Source organism: Rhinopithecus roxellana, chromosome 6 (genome assembly GCF_007565055.1).
Source record: "Rhinopithecus roxellana isolate Shanxi Qingling chromosome 6, ASM756505v1, whole genome shotgun sequence".
In the NCBI taxonomy this organism is placed as follows: Eukaryota; Metazoa; Chordata; class Mammalia; order Primates; family Cercopithecidae; genus Rhinopithecus; species Rhinopithecus roxellana.
Window position 1 is genome coordinate 124,253,249 of NC_044554.1, and position 16,633 is coordinate 124,269,881.

At 39.4% G+C, this 16,633-nt stretch overlaps 1 protein-coding gene across 1 annotated transcript in view; it reads left to right on the forward strand.

Annotated features, from left to right (window-relative positions):
• COL1A2 (collagen type I alpha 2 chain) overlaps positions 1-13,643 on the forward strand; it is a 36,915-nt gene extending 23,272 nt beyond the window's left edge. Inside the window, exons 32-52 of the mRNA XM_010389521.2 lie at positions 278-385; positions 1,058-1,111; positions 2,057-2,110; positions 2,803-2,856; positions 2,961-3,014; positions 3,111-3,218; positions 3,579-3,632; positions 4,476-4,529; positions 5,553-5,714; positions 6,913-7,020; positions 7,693-7,800; positions 8,021-8,074; positions 8,161-8,268; positions 8,409-8,462; positions 8,835-8,942; positions 9,427-9,480; positions 9,607-9,714; positions 10,042-10,300; positions 10,708-10,892; positions 11,597-11,839; positions 12,657-13,643. Of these exons, the coding sequence (XP_010387823.1) occupies positions 278-385; positions 1,058-1,111; positions 2,057-2,110; positions 2,803-2,856; positions 2,961-3,014; positions 3,111-3,218; positions 3,579-3,632; positions 4,476-4,529; positions 5,553-5,714; positions 6,913-7,020; positions 7,693-7,800; positions 8,021-8,074; positions 8,161-8,268; positions 8,409-8,462; positions 8,835-8,942; positions 9,427-9,480; positions 9,607-9,714; positions 10,042-10,300; positions 10,708-10,892; positions 11,597-11,839; positions 12,657-12,803 (2,238 nt within the window). The 3' untranslated portion in view covers positions 12,804-13,643. The remainder of the gene's footprint in view (positions 1-277; positions 386-1,057; positions 1,112-2,056; positions 2,111-2,802; positions 2,857-2,960; positions 3,015-3,110; positions 3,219-3,578; positions 3,633-4,475; positions 4,530-5,552; positions 5,715-6,912; positions 7,021-7,692; positions 7,801-8,020; positions 8,075-8,160; positions 8,269-8,408; positions 8,463-8,834; positions 8,943-9,426; positions 9,481-9,606; positions 9,715-10,041; positions 10,301-10,707; positions 10,893-11,596; positions 11,840-12,656) is intronic.
• Positions 13,644-16,633: the final 2,990 nt, after the last annotated feature.

A 16,633-nucleotide genomic window follows, 5' to 3' on the forward strand; every position in this document is an offset into this window, starting at 1 on the left:
TCCTATCCTCTTCTTCTCTGTGCCTGCCATCCTTAAGAGTATTGAAGCAGGTTATAGAAGAATCGCAGCTGTGCACTCCCGCTACCCTCATCTCTTCAGTCACCGTATCATTAACAGCATCTCTCTCTGCTATATTCTCCCTCCTTTCAATAGTCCAGACCTTCTTTGTGTTTCAAAGCAGGTCTAGATAACTATTTAAATTGGAATTCTTCAAGAGTTTGTTTCTTCATTTTCTTCTTTCTCCACTAAAATTGATTTCACATGTGTTTGACTCAAGGGTGAACCTGGTGTGGTTGGTGCTGCAGGCACTGCTGGTCCATCTGGTCCTAGTGGACTCCCAGGAGAGAGGGGTGCTGCTGGCATACCTGGAGGCAAGGGAGAAAAGGTACCCTCCCAGTGCTGAACTCTATTACATATTGTTGATGAACTCTAGCGAAGAAGGCTGCACAAGGATGCCCAAGTTTTCACAATTCTTGGCAGGTGGTCTGGTAGCATTTTGATATCTATCTATATACATTTCTCTCTGCCACCTAGCACCTAAACATTTCTAAACTCACTAATCTGGCAAAATTCCTTGCTACCATGGAATTTCACACAAACAGATGGTGTTGAGTAATACATGAGGCTCATTTTAATGCCACTAACAATAATGCCTCATCCTGCCCTAATTAATGGGAAGAAGCTATATTGAACAGCTGTCAACCGTGCTGCTGCATTAGTTATGCCATAAGAGTGATCAGGTGCTGCAGCCCATTGTGATGTTGCCTTACAATTCTGTCCACATGAATCTGTACCTTGCTTGATTATGCTTCAGGAGAGTGTACGGAAATTAGAAAAGATTTTTTAACAATAATCTGGAAATGGCCTTGAATTATTTTTCCTCATTATTTTTCTCGATTAACATTCTACAGAATGGTAAGGAATCGAGTCATTGCTAAAAATCTTAAATGACTAAAGGTATCATAGCCTCTTCTGCAAAAAAGAAAAAAATTTATATTAATTTTGATTCAAAATTTTGGTCAGAAAACAAAAAGTTGCTCTTGCTTTATGCTTTCAGGGTGAACCTGGTCTCAGAGGTGAAATTGGTAACACCGGCAGAGATGGTGCTCGTGTGAGTAGAATTTTGTTTGTATGTTTGTTTGTACTTAGATTTTTTTTTTAACGTTTGACTTGAGAAGTTTTCCAAATTAGAACTACACACACTTTCTTTATCAAGTTTAATAAAATAATATTCCTTTCTCTCCTGAGTCTATGACTAATAATATCATTTTACATGTTTCAAAGGAAAAATTCAATGGGATTTAATCTCTTTAAAAATAATATCCTGAATTTTCTAACTTCCCTAGCGTCAATGATACCAAGTACAAACTATAGACCAAAAGCTTTAGGTTTAATAGAACATTAAACGATTGCTTCAAGGGCTACCAGAGATTTAAATAAATAAAAAAAAATAACTCTCTTATATTTCAGGAAGCCAGAACCTCTAACAAGGTTCTATAGTGATTCAAATCTACTGCCTAGAAATTTATCACCCAAAGAGCAGCCCCAAAGATTAGCTGTTAATGCCATGAAGATGCCGAAGATAGTCCCGTGACAGTCTAATTACCTTATCTAGGGGGTCAGCCTCATGGGTCTTCCAGGCCACAGTTGGCCTGGATTCCTTTATTCACCTCTCCTTCAGAGCTGAAAACTGACTATAGCACTCTAATAGTCTTTCTTTTGAATAACATAGTTCTAACAGTTTCAAACAAGGCTGCTCATTTGCTGCTCTCCAGGGAATTTTATAATGGCAGAAAGTTCAGATCTCCCAAATTTCTGACCTGCTATTGACTTACACATTTCCATAACCTTTATTACTCGAGTACCCTCCTTCTGAGAGTGGCTTCTAATAGTCTTGATAATTAGAACCAAAATGCATCAGAGGCCTTCTTGATGTCCAACCAGAGTGCAGTAAAAGTGTTCAGTCACTGTATAAGCACAGTCAAAAAGAATGACAAGGTTCACTCTTGAAGATACAGGGTGTTATTAATAAGACATGTTTCCTTTTTGGTACTAGGGTGCTCCTGGTGCTGTAGGTGCCCCTGGTCCTGCTGGAGCCACAGGTGACCGGGTAAGCATGCATTTTCACTGAGCCAGCAGCAGTATCTAAAATTTCCTGCCTTCCCTAGTCCCAAAGAGCCCCAGCAATTCATTTTTATGGCTTGGTATAAAACCTACTTATTTAAAAACCTAGCTATTGTGATAGGGCAGCAGGAAACAAATGCTGTGTGTTTAAAATTACTTTTCCCTTCCTATAGATGTGCCAGCTATCTGATCTATACTCTAATCCCTAGCATTTGTTTTAAAGTCTTTCCATGTTGTGCATTAACAATATCCTAATGTACTGAGGCTTCTCAAAGCCTTCAATTATAAAAAAAAAAAATCAATATAATACATAGTGTGCCCATTTCACATTGAACAGTCCATTTAAAATAGATCTTATTTATTGTATTGCGAAGATTGCCGCAAATAGATCAGCCCCATGTCCATCTAAAAATTAAAATGTCCTCCTCCTGGTATTGCGGGCACTGATTTATAGTGTTTTCTCAAGTGTACAAGCCATACCACTTAACCCCCAAAATGAATATAGCATTAAGTAAAAATCCACTTCATTTTACTCTGTGAAATATGCATGAGTTATCTCCTCCACGGCAACTACAGACTCTGATAATAGCCCACTGTCCACCACTGTTGTCTCCGCCTCCCAGTTTTTGAGCATCTATGTCAGGCACATTAACAGACTCATCTTTGGTCCCATTATAGGGTGAAGCTGGTGCTGCTGGTCCTGCTGGTCCTGCTGGTCCTCGGGGAAGCCCTGTAAGAATGAACCTGGGTCATTTTGGATACTCACACCTCACGATGTTTAGACATTGATGAACCTAGGATTGGTAAGACATTTTTAAATCCTTTCTCCTACCTAGGGTGAACGTGGTGAGGTCGGTCCTGCTGGCCCCAATGGATTTGCTGGTCCTGCTGTGAGTATCACATAATGAAGATTAATCTGAAAATATCCTAAGTTGGGGAGTAGAGTGGGTCGGAGTACCAGAGCTCTAACTGTTTCTTTCCAACAGGGTGCTGCTGGTCAACCTGGTGCTAAAGGAGAAAGAGGAGCCAAAGGGCCTAAAGGTGAAAACGGTGTCGTTGGTCCCACAGGCCCTGTTGGAGCTGCTGGCCCATCTGTAAGTTGAATTCACTGGTGGTCCACACAGCAGCTACCCATTAGATCTTACAATTAAACATATATTCGTCAAGTGCCTACTATGCAACAGGTAATACACCAGATAGAAGATGGAAAATAACAGAAGGATTAACATTTGCACGCTGTTTTACAATGTATAAAAGTTTCATAAATATTGTTTTATTTTAATTCTCTGATAACTTCATAAGGGTGGTAATATTGAAGAACATTCTGACACATATAGTCATTTTTCATTTCTACATTTTCTTCTAAGAGATGTGAGAATGATCCCCTTGAAGAAAAGAGTAGCATTTATAAGGGTTTGTTAGTGATTTGACCCCACTTTTTTCTTTGTATTTAGGGTCCAAATGGTCCCCCTGGTCCTGCTGGAAGTCGTGGTGATGGAGGCCCCCCTGTGAGTATTTACAATGGACTCTCACCACTTTTCTTTCTTCAGAATCTATTAAGGACACTTGAAGGTTTTGACATTTTTGGTAAATTTGGACTACCATGAGGAAACTTTTGAGATTCAAGTTCATTCTATTCAGAGCAATTCTGATATCGATGTTAACTTGAACTCAGCTGGAACTCAGTGTATGTTGCTATCACCTCACTTGAGGTAATAACGAAGGTGGGCCCTAGACAGTTTCATTGTAAAGTAGGAAAAAATATTTCTTTGGTGTCTTTCATCTGTTTATGAATATGCCCCTTCTTCTGCCTGACCATGTCCTTCCCCTTTGCAGGCAATGCTATGACAACAATTCTCTAGAGACCCAAAAATGAACTTTACTGACTTCTTCTCTCACTGGACAGTGCTGAATGTTCTAGATCATTTGTTAATTCTTCTGTTCATGAATACCATTACTTATTAAGTGTCCATTTCCTTACCACTCAGCCAGGTGGTAAAGATAGTTATTAATGTATGCACATTAATGTGTAATAATGACATAGTATCTTAGCATCATACCTTTACAACCATAAGATAATATGTCACCATTTCAGAAAGGACCATCCAAACCTTAATGCAAAATATGGGCATTGCAACTGGTGGCATGCCAGTAAGGAAAATGTGTGGAGAAGGAGGGCCTTCAGGGTCCTGGCTAAATAATACCCTATATAAATCTGCCTACCTCCTACTCCTTGGTCTATCCCTGGTGACATGTACTGATTTTCCAAAAAAAAGAAAAAGAAATTCCCATCTTACCCAAATTCTTGGAGTTGATGTTGACTGTGGAATTCTAATGTGCTTGGTTCTTAGGGTATGACTGGTTTCCCTGGTGCTGCTGGACGGACTGGTCCCCCAGGACCCTCTGTAAGTAGATCACTCCAAACATGTGTCTTCATTTACTCTAGCCAAAAGATCTGGCTTCTGGTAGAAAACTGGTAAGAAACTCTTCATGAAAACACATCACTAATATTGACTATTACTCTCCTGGTCTGAAATCAGTTTTTCTGAACCATTAAGATGTTACTATCACACATTATATTTTATAATATCAGTTTGAGAGGCTTTTACTCATGTGAACCCCAGTCCCCTTTCAGGGGCATGGTCTCTTTGAAAAAAAAAAAAAAAAAAAAAAAAACCAACAGTTTTAGCCACATATCAGATATTTCTATATTTAATTACCCTTTATGGCTAACATTCTGCCACCATTGTTAAGGTATAATTGTTCCTGAATTTAAAGGTGGTTTGGCCTCTAATTTAATTCTGATTCAGACTCTCCTGTCAGGACTCAAGAAAATTTAATTAATTACCAAGGATTAAGTCTTCTGGTTAAGGTTTCAGGGGAAAAAAATAGCAAAGATGTTGATTTCTTGGAATCCTTTTACAGGTTCATAACAGAAAAATATTCATTCCCTGTAGGCATTTAATTAAACCTAGTTGAGAGCGTGTGTGATTCCTCAATTATGAACAAAATGCCTATATTAGCTTTCTTTAAAAAAAAAAAAAGAAAGAAAGAAAGAAAAAGAAAAAAGAAAAGGCAGAGTCCTTCAAAACTCAGAGTCCCATTCATTTATCATTAACTCCTGTCATTCTACATAGTTCTGATTCCAATATGCCAGGGTACCAGTGGCATGACATTGTTTTTCCTCATAGAAATTTGCCATAGTCTCTCCTCCATTATTTGGTTTGTTACAGCCTCATGAAGGAAGACAGGAGTTGCTTCTTTCTGCAAGAAAGAATGTTAAAAACTATAAATATTTCCCCCAAATGGCCAGGGTATTATTTTATTGCATCACATTGTTTGCATCTTAAGATCTAGAATCTTTGCCTCTCTCTTCCAGGCCCTTGGTGATTAACAGAAAGAAAATGACCTTGTACATTTGCTCATAGGGTATTTCTGGCCCTCCTGGTCCCCCTGGTCCTGCTGGGAAAGAAGGGCTTCGTGGTCCCCGTGGTGACCAAGGTCCAGTTGGCCGAACTGGAGAAGTAGGTGCAGTTGGTCCCCCTGGCTTTGCTGGTGAGAAGGGTCCCTCTGGAGAGGCCGGTACTGCTGTAAGTGATTTCCAACTCCTCTTTCTTAATACTTTATGTTGAATTAAAATAAAGCCCCTACACAAATCTTCAAGTGGCATCAATTTGTTGATGAGTATTATAGACTCTCAAGTAGAGCTCAACTGAGCCAGGAAATCTGTCCAGCACACACTGAGGGGCTGTGGCTTCCACAGATGCTCACAAAGCACAAAATCGGGAAGACAATAAATGAGGGAACTCAGTTTTATCACAGCGGCCCTTTAAGATATCGAGGGCACCTTACTGGTACCAGGATTAGAACAGAGTCCCATTGCTGTGGCCATTCTACTACAAATTAATCAATCTCAGTAAGTTACCAATGTCTTAAACATACACTGTCCAGTATTAGTGCTACTCTGAAAGGTGCCCCTAGTAGACCTTAGATGCCAAAGTCAAAATTTGCTTCCTTTTGAGATACTGATTTTACTGATTTCCTTTTTGGTTTTTTGTTTGCTTGTTTGTTTTGGGATGGAGCTCCCCTGTGTTGCCCAGGCTGGAGTGTGGTGGCACGATCTCAGCTCACTGCAACTTCTACCTCCCCAATTCAAGCAATTCTCGCCTCCCAAGTAGTTGGGACTACAGGCACATGCCACCATGCCTAGCTAATTTTTGTATTTTTAGTAAAGACGGGGTTTCACCATAGTCAGGCTGGTCTCGATCTCCTGACCTCAGGTGATCCACCCACCTTGACCTCCCAAAGTGCTGGGATTATACACGTGAGCCACCCCACCCAGCCTGATTTCCTTCCTTTTGTGTATATACCCAGCAGTGGGATTGCTGGATCTTATGTAGTTCTATTTTTAGTTTTTTGAGAAACCCCTCTTATTATGCACAACTATAATGTATCCATAATAATTTAAAATAAATTTTTTATTTGTTTCCCTGCCTCGAGGCCATAAAAACTCTATTTCACCACCCCAAGTGTCTTTATAAATCTCAACCACATATTTTTAAATGTTGTGCCACTGGTCTCAAGGATGAATCAAATACAGAATTATACATGCCAAGATGTAAACTCACTGTCATCACTAGAGAAAAGATATCCAAGGATATGTCCTAGTAATATGAGGTCATTAGCCTTTTTCTAAGCTGAAGACAGTTTATTCTCACAATCTTCAAGCCAACCTGTGTTATCACCTAGGCTCTTACCCATAATACTCAATATTTTTTCTCCATTTAGGGACCTCCTGGCACTCCAGGTCCTCAGGGTCTTCTTGGTGCTCCTGGTATTCTGGGTCTCCCTGGCTCAAGAGGTGAACGTGGTCTACCAGGTGTTGCTGGTGCTGTGGTGAGTACTTGACAATATTCTGACTCCATTAACATAAGAAAAGATTTTAAAAGCTACCACTTCAAATGTGACAGATTGATCACTGAATAACTTCACTTAAGATTTTTATTCATGGCATTTTCTTTATGCAGATCACATGTCACTTGTCTAAGAAGCTTTAATACTACCTTACTTAGACACACACTATAAAGACACAGCTTAAAATTATGCAGAATGATTTTTGTTCTTTCGACACGCTTAAGAATGATACAATCTCTAATTTCATTTACTCCTCTGCAATATGAAATGCTGGCATCATTTATCCTGTAGGAAGAATGAAACTCTGGAAGTTCTGAATCATTCCATTAAACCTTATACATGACAACAACTAGAAACCATCTCATCTCCATAAACTCTATCAACTTTATGAATTCATTTCATTTGGGATACTAAATGACATGAGGCTCACTTTTTACAGAGCAACATCCCGTGATTACATAAAGCTGGCCATCTACACGTGGAGAAGGAGGGCAGGGATGATACTAATGATACTTTTTACCACTGTGTGACCCATTCACATTCAATTTACCTTCTTTCTTCAACTAGAATCTCCTGAATAGGGTTGTTTTGGAGGGGAAGGTTAGCATTCTGTCAAATGAGAGGAATGTCATTTTATCTTCTCTGCCTATTTAGGGTGAACCTGGTCCTCTTGGCATTGCCGGCCCTCCTGGGGCCCGTGGTCCTCCTGGTGCTGTGGGTAGTCCTGGAGTCAATGGTGCTCCTGGTGAAGCTGGTCGTGATGTGAGTCCAATACTTGGTTTGTAAAATAAAACCGAGCAGGATTTCATTGTGCGAAACCTTATATCTAGGTTGGCAGGTTTTTATCCCTAGTTTTAACAGTCTGAAAGAGGGTTCATTACTACTGAGCACTGGAAGTGATGAAGACAGAGTAGCCACAACATAGGGGCTGGTAGGCAGCAGAGCCTCGCCAACAACCTTAATTTGTGTGGTGTCTTCACAGGGGAACCCTGGGAACGATGGTCCCCCAGGTCGCGACGGTCAACCCGGACACAAGGTCAGTACACTTTTCATCTTTCTTTAATTCTATAGTGATTAAAATACAACCCAGATTGATGCTAAGCTTCATTTTGTCTTTGATAGGGAGAGCGTGGTTACCCTGGCAACAATGGTCCCGTTGGTGCTGCAGGTGCACCTGGTCCTCATGGCCCCGTGGGTCCTGCTGGCAAACATGGAAACCGTGGTGAAACTGTAAGTTTGTGAATATCAGTCCCTCAGTGCAGCATTCTCGTGGGCTTCACTTCTGACTTCCTCACACCTGGGGATGGTGGGAGAGTGGGGAGAGGAATCTTGGGCCTGGCTAAGTTGTGTTTTTCTTTTCCATTTCACAGGGTCCTTCTGGTCCTATTGGTCCTGCTGGTGCTGTTGGTCCAAGAGGTCCTAGTGTATGTACATGCTGAAGATTTCTTTACAAAATTAACATTTAGAGAGAATCAGTCCAAAACATTCATTAAGAAAATAAACAATATTTCAGCTAGACTTAATATTTTTAAAACATTTCAGTCCATGCTGAGAATTGATACAAATAACTTGAGCTGTTTTAAATTTCTTCTGCTTGTTTGTATTCAACGATTACAAGGATCTAGCCACTTTACAGATAGCACAACTAAAGCAGATTACTAGCAGAGGTGAGAGCTTAGCTAGACCTTTACATGTCCTGAGTTACCTCTGTAAACGAATTAAGTAGTATTTGTGGTGAAGTGAGTATCATTTTTTTAAAACGGTAAGTCTTATCCACGCTTCTCTTTTTTTTATAGGGCCCACAAGGCATTCGTGGTGATAAGGGAGAGCCCGGTGATAAGGGGCCCAGAGGTCTTCCTGGCTTAAAGGGACACAATGGATTGCAAGGTCTGCCCGGTCTCGCTGTAAGTAAACTGTAACCATCTCGCACATAAACTGACCCTGAAGGCCTTCAGCTCAGAAGGATTTTCATATTTTCACTGCTATTGTTCCAATATAGCCTATGTAATATCCATTTCCCATTCTCTGGCTAACTCCATCTCACTCTTGGAGATAATGCTATTTCATCCCAACATGAAAGGTGAGGATTAAGGGAGATAGAAATATACATACATTAAAATCTCCTGGCAACAATGTCCTTCAACCCCACTTAAAATAAACATAATTGGAGGAATGACTAATATTGCACTGCTGAAATGGGTTGTGAAAAAAATAATTGAATATAATAGACATAATGGGAGAAAAGAGCCCCACTTTACATTTTCAATTTTCTCAATCCGGAGTCCATTTAAACTCAAGTTTCCCATTCAATTTGGGAAAAAAAAAAAAAAAAAATCTGTCTCTTGAAATGTGCTCTGAAAATGTGATTTTCCTATTCTCTCTTTAAAGGGTCACCATGGTGATCAAGGTGCTCCTGGCTCCGTGGGTCCTGCTGGTCCTAGGGTAGGTAGACTCAAGAGAAGACAGTTCATCTCTGAAATAGAGGCTAAAGCGAGCAGTGAGCCCCAGGCTGCTGCTCCCTTGGTGGGATTCACCAGCTCACATGCACTTGGTGTCTGTCTTCCTTAGGGCCCTGCCGGTCCTTCTGGCCCTGCTGGAAAAGATGGTCGCACTGGACATCCTGGTACAGTTGGACCTGCTGGCATTCGAGGCCCTCAGGGTCACCAAGGTCCTGCTGTAAGTGTGATCTGGGGAAATAATAAAGAAGATCACTGACCTAAGAAATATTTTCTTCAGACTAAACCAAGACAACTATGACAACCCATTAAAGTTAGCCCCATTTCAATATATCCTCTAAAATATTTGGAAATTGTCTATATGCAATGGGCTCGTTAAGCCCATCCCTGCAAATGTGCCTGGGAGCACGTTATTTATTTACTTGAATTTGATTATTTTTTACTTATTAGAACATGCTTCCGTGTGAAGCTCAACGAAAATCTGCCATGGATGTCTCTCACTGTAACAAAATATAAAGCCTCTCCTCTCTCACTTTCACCTTTGCAGGGCCCCCCTGGTCCCCCTGGCCCACCTGGACCTCCAGGCGTAAGCGGTGGTGGTTATGACTTTGGTTACGATGGAGACTTCTACAGGGCTGACCAGCCTCGCTCAGCACCTTCTCTCAGACCCAAGGATTATGAAGTTGATGCTACTCTGAAGTCTCTCAACAACCAGATTGAGACCCTTCTTACTCCTGAAGGCTCTAGAAAGAACCCAGCTCGCACATGCCGTGACTTGAGACTCAGCCACCCAGAGTGGAGCAGCGGTAGGTCAAGATGTCCAGACCAGACTGACCCTTCTCACAAGTTGAGCTTTTCAAAATTAGTTTCCATTGACATTTAGAGTGAAAATGCATTTGGGTAAACATTACATTATGTGAAATCACACACAATTAATGAAGCGTCATCTTCTCCCAACCAGCACCCGACCTCATTTCTCTTAAAATGTATTTTTGCACTTTTCATAGTAATAAGTACCCTGATTTGATTTTTCATGGAGGAGGGGAGGGAAGGAACTGTCTAATCTTAAAAATAGCCACTCTCTTCTTCTTAAATGTGGGGTAGACAATAAAAAATGTTACTTACGAGAGTCACTATCTTTCATTAGTTATTATTAGAATCTATGTTCTGCTCAATGAGAAGCTTCATGATCTGAATGTTATTTTCTTAAAAGGTTACTACTGGATTGACCCTAACCAAGGATGCACTATGGATGCTATCAAAGTATACTGCGATTTCTCTACTGGCGAAACCTGTATCCGGGCCCAACCTGAAAACATCCCAGCCAAGAACTGGTATAGGAGCTCTAAGGACAAGAAACACGTCTGGCTAGGAGAAACTATCAATGCTGGCAGCCAGGTGAGGAATCCCCACAAACACCTCTCCTTCTGCTAAATAATATTTTGGTAGAACTGTTTGTTAATTATCTGCATTTTAATCTCTGACAAAAATGGGCTTATTAAAAAAAAAAAAACCTGTTCCTTTCTGGGTTCCAATTTTGTGCTAAATTGCACATTAGAAGATGGATTGATTGGACACATCCATGTAATTCAAAGTTATTATTCAAATTTGACTTAATTGGTAGTCATTGAAAAAACTGACTAATGTCATTTAATGTGAAGGAGCACTGGCCAGCATATACCCCACACTCATGCATATGCATTTTCAGAATGTGAGCAGCTTTTCTGAATTTTTAATCAAACCTTTGCACCAACTTTACTGAATGCCTACTGGAATTCCATAAATTACAAAATTACAGAAAAAGAAAAATGTCAGAATTTCTACCTCCTCATTCTCTTATTCTAAAGAAGAAGCATATGCAAAAAAGATTAATTGGAACAGATAACGTTTTTAGATGACCTTGCCTCAGCCTACTAGGTCTTATGTTCATCTAGGTAACTGATATTTCAAAGACAAGTTAATTGAGTTTTCTTTGAAAGTACCCTTTTCCTAAGTTTGGTTCTGAGTCCACTCTTCCTGAGATCTTTTTTTTTTTTTTCAGTTTGACTCTTAGTATCTGAGTCCTTCTCCAATTAACTGGAATTTCATCTTATTTTCTGTAGTTTGAATATAATGTAGAAGGAGTGACTTCCAAGGAAATGGCTACCCAACTTGCCTTCATGCGCTTGCTGGCCAACTATGCCTCTCAGAACATCACCTACCACTGCAAGAACAGCATTGCATACATGGATGAGGAGACTGGCAACCTGAAAAAGGCTGTCATTCTACAGGGCTCTAATGATGTTGAACTTGTTGCTGAGGGCAACAGCAGGTTCACTTACACTGTTCTCGTAGATGGCTGCTCTGTAAGTAATAGTGAAATATGGGAATAGCTTTGGGAAGGGGGATGGGGGGGTTCTAACTTAAACCCCCACCAAGGAGGGGTCTAAAGGGGGGGTTAAATTAACAGAAGAATGAGAGAACTATCTTATTTCATAAGTAAATTCAGTTTTTGTATGTATTTTGTATTTATTTATTTATACATATTAATTTCATATTTAAATTCAGATGATAAATTGAGAGTATTCTAATCAGATAGTGCCTTCTGAAATACTGAAATGTATGCTATGTTCATGCATTGTTTTTCCTTTAGCATAAGTTTTTTAAATGGTAATGTATGCCCAGAACTTAAAATTTCTTGAGACTCCAGTGGCCTAAACTATAATTTATAGTTATGTGTATTTTATTTTACTTATTAGTATGGCCTACATTTAACTTTTAATGCTTTCTCTACAATATGCTATAAATATAAGAAAAATTAAAATTCACTAACAGCAATACTACATACCCACCCAGGTCCTGCTCTCAAAGACACACATAGACGGACATACACACAACAATCCTAAAAATGACTTTGTAGAGATAAGTCACTTGGAACGTGTGTTGAAATGTTGTGGGTTTTTTGGTTTGTTTGTTTGTTTGTTTTTTGTTAGACTGATAGAGAGCCCCTCCCACTGAAGACACCCTTGATACTGTTATTTCAAAGATGAACTAGTTGATCTGGGACAGACATCTTCAGAAGGACACATGCCAAACAGTTTTTCTTATGAAATCAAAGGTTCAGATGTTACCAGATTCAGAAATAGTGATGCTTTGTGTATCTATTTTCTTCTCTTTAAACAGAAAAAGACAAATGAATGGGGAAAGACAATCATTGAATACAAAACAAATAAGCCATCTCGCCTGCCCTTCCTTGATATTGCACCTTTGGACATCGGTGGTGCCAACCAGGAATTCTTTGTGGACATTGGCCCAGTCTGTTTCAAATAAATGAACTCAACCTAAATTAAAAAAGAAAGAAATTTGAAAAAAACTTTCTCTTTGCCATTTCTTCTTCTTCTTTTTTTAGCTGAAAGCTGAATCCTTCCATTTCTTCTGCACATCTACTTGCTTAAATTGTGGGCAAAAGAGAAAAAGAAGGATTGATCAGAGCATTGTGCAATACGATTTCATTAACTCCCTCCCCCGCTCCCCCCAAAATTCGAAATTTTTTTTCAACACTCTTACACCTGTTATGGAAAATGTCAACCTTTGTAAGAAAACCAAAATAAAAATTGAAAAATAAAAACCATGAACATTTGCACCACTTGTGGCTTTTGAATATCTTCCACAGAGGGAAGTTTAAAACCCAAACTTCCAAAGGTTTAAACTACCTCAAAACACTTTCCCGTGAGTGTGATCCACATTGTTAGGTGCTGACCTAGGCAGAGATGAACTGAGGTCCTTGTTTTGTTTCGTTCATGATACAAAGGTGCTAATTAATAGTATTTCAGATACTTGAAGAATGTTGATGGTGCTCGAAGAATTTCAGAAGAAATACTCCTGTATTGAGTTGTATCGTGTGGTGTATTTTTTTAAAAATTTGATTTAGCATTCATATTTTCCATCTTATTCCCAATTAAAAGTATACAGATTATTTGCCCAAAGTTGTCCTCTTCTTCAAATTCAGCGTTTGTTCTTTGCCAGTCTCATTTTCATCTTCCATGGTTCCATGGAAGCTTTGTTTCTTGGGCAAGCAGAAAAATTAAATTGTACCTATTTTGTATATGTGAGATGTTTAAATAAATTGTGAAAAAAATGAAATAAAGCATGTTTGGTTTTCCAAAAGAACATATTGAGTAAAATTCCTTGCTTCAATGCTCTTTGCAATATAAATATGCATCTCTACCAGCCATTAGACCAAGTGCCTCTGATGAGATAGAAATTATGCAAAAAGGACAGTTTGGTGTGGTAGAAAGAGCAGAGAACGAGGACCCAGGAGAGCTGAACTCCAATTCTGGCTCTGTTCCTTGTGGCTGAGTGACCTGAAACTCTGAGCCTCTGCATTTCAGTTTCCATAGCTATAATATGAAAAAATTCCTTTTCAGCACTATTAAGCATTTGCCCTACTCAAAATATGTAATACTTAAGCAACATGGCATTTTTGACCTAATTTTACTATAACAAAAGGTCCATAGAAACTTTTGGTTTATTATGTATTAAACACTTTGTAACAGTGGCTGAAAGTTGGTCTATGAGCAATTAATACTATTAACTAAAACAGTTTCAAATATTCAGTAAAAATGCCATACACTTAAATCTGAGGCAACTGAATACAATGCCTGTTAAGAGGTAATGTGTGTGCTGTCAATCAGGATAGACAGTTGTGGATAATAGTACCATGAACACCTACCTGCCAAATCAAGTTCATTTTCCTCCCCTGCACCTTTCAATGACATCTTTAATACACTTAAACATAGTAATGTGTCAAGTAAAATGTTAAGATTCATTTAGAGCTTATTTCCTGTTGCAGAATATAATTGTGATTGTAATATTTGCCTCGTGTTATAAGTCATCTCAAGACTCAGTTAGTTTTACAGGTAAAAGACTGAACATGGTAAAAATGTAATATTAACCCTAAAAAGTTAGCAAAGTCTCCTAACCAAAATGCAGATTCCTGGTCCTCATCTGCCAAATTCAGATTTAGTAAGAAATTGGTATTCTTATGCATCCTGTGAAATTCTGTTGTGCACCAATTGGAGAACCACCTGATGAGGTTACTGCCATAGTCCTTTGTAGTTCTAATATTCTGTGTCTGACAAGAAGGAATATATATACCTGACCAAACCATATAAAGAAAACTCCTGGGATCAGAATGCTGGTATTCCCTGTAAATTAGTAATTAAAATGACCATGCAAACTTATGTGATAAAACAGTTAGAAATCTCTGGATCAAATATGAACTATGCCCTCCGGCGTATAGCAAAAGAAATAAAATAGCATTTATTGAGTACCAGCTAGAGGCAAAAACCATGCTAAATAATAATAATGACCTTTGTCAAACTGAATCTGAATTAGCAGATTTCCTAAGCCAATGCTCACTTAATAATCACTTAATCATCATCAGTGTGAGACAACTGAAAATAGTCAAATAAATAATCGTACACCTAATGGATTACAATGAGGAAACAAAACATGGTATATCCAGTAAACAACAATGAGGAAATAACTTACAGTATATCTAATAGATAATGATAGGCTGAAGAGTGAAATAAATGTTGGTGTCCCAATAACATTTATGATGATGACTGAACAAAAGAGAAACTTCCTAGAATAGAATTTTCTTTTTTTTTTTTTTGAGACGGAGTCTCCCTCTGTCCCCCGGGCTGGAGTGCAGTGGCCGGATCTCAGCTCACTGCAAGCTCCGCCTCCCGGGTTTACGCCATTCTCCTGCCTCAGCCTCCCGAGTAGCTGGGACTATAGGTGCCCGCCACCTCGCCCGGCTAGTTTTTTGTATTTTTTAGTAGAGACGGGGTTTCACCGTGTTAGCCAGGATGGTCTCAATCTCCTGACCTCGTGATCCGCCCGTCTCGGCCTCCCAAAGTGCTGGGATTACAGGCTTGAGCCACCGCGCCCGGCCTAGAATAGAATTTTCAATCTTGAAAATCTAATATTCAAGAACGCTGTCATTATAATTAGATATGTTAAACATATATGTAAAAAAATACTGAGAGTAGGCGCATTTGTGTAGAAGTTTAAGGATGATTTTTAGGCCTAAAATTTTCAAATTTGTAACAATGTAGCTATATTACATTATTATTTACAACAAATTTACTCTTAAAATATTATGAAAGAAGATAAGCAGTCAAAAGTGAAAATAATCTGGTTCAGGAGTAGCCATCTCCAGGGAAGGAGTGGTCAACCTCCCATCCACCTGTTTCCTAAAGAGAAGGACAAGTCTGGCCTAAGGGTCATCATCCACCATGGACCAGCCACCCTGAGAGAAGCTTGGGAGGGTGTACAAAGCTCTATCAGGCCACAGCATCCTCAGGGAGCTCAGGGAGCTTATAGTTCAGTTCCAGAGGCAGAATAAAATAATGTGTGAACAGAATTTTAAATGATATATCCTCTGAGGATAACAGAAGACACTATTAATTAATTAGAGGAAGTCTTGGGAAATTAACCTTTGTCTCACACAGTAACTGATATTTGGATTGAACTAGCCTCTCTTGATAGAGATCTCATTTCACCTTCAAGCTCTCTGTCTGGCTCAATGCTTCTTCTCTGGAAGTCACATATTAGAACAGGCTGGTACTTACCAAGTCAGGAGGTCCACTGTGAGTGTTCCCAGGGCCTGGGCTCAAATGTGGACATAGAACAATGGACTGAAGACTTGGCCCTTCCACGACCAGCCCACTCTTCACAGGCTGATCACCAGGCCCAAAGCACACTCCTCACAACATTTCTTGACCCTTGGTCGAGTGAAGGTTAGCCACCTCTAACTTGTAGGAGTGTGAAAAGGAAGAAAATTGCACGTGAAAGAGAGAAGAAGCAAGTAGTCAAGATCTGGGGAGGGGACATTAATCAAGTCTAGTAAAAAGGGTCATTTAAAATTCTAAAATCAATACAGCTAATGCACTGGCAAAGAGCAAAGATACCTGAGCAATGCTGAACACATTTATTATCTTTAATGCCAAAAGACTTTTTTATGCTATTCCACTTAATATCACTGAAAAGGAAGTTCAGAAATTGGATTATATATAAGAAAAGTTGGAAATGTCATTCTGGGTCAGAACAACAATCCATCTAGATGAGTACTTTGTCTTTGACAGTGGCACCAG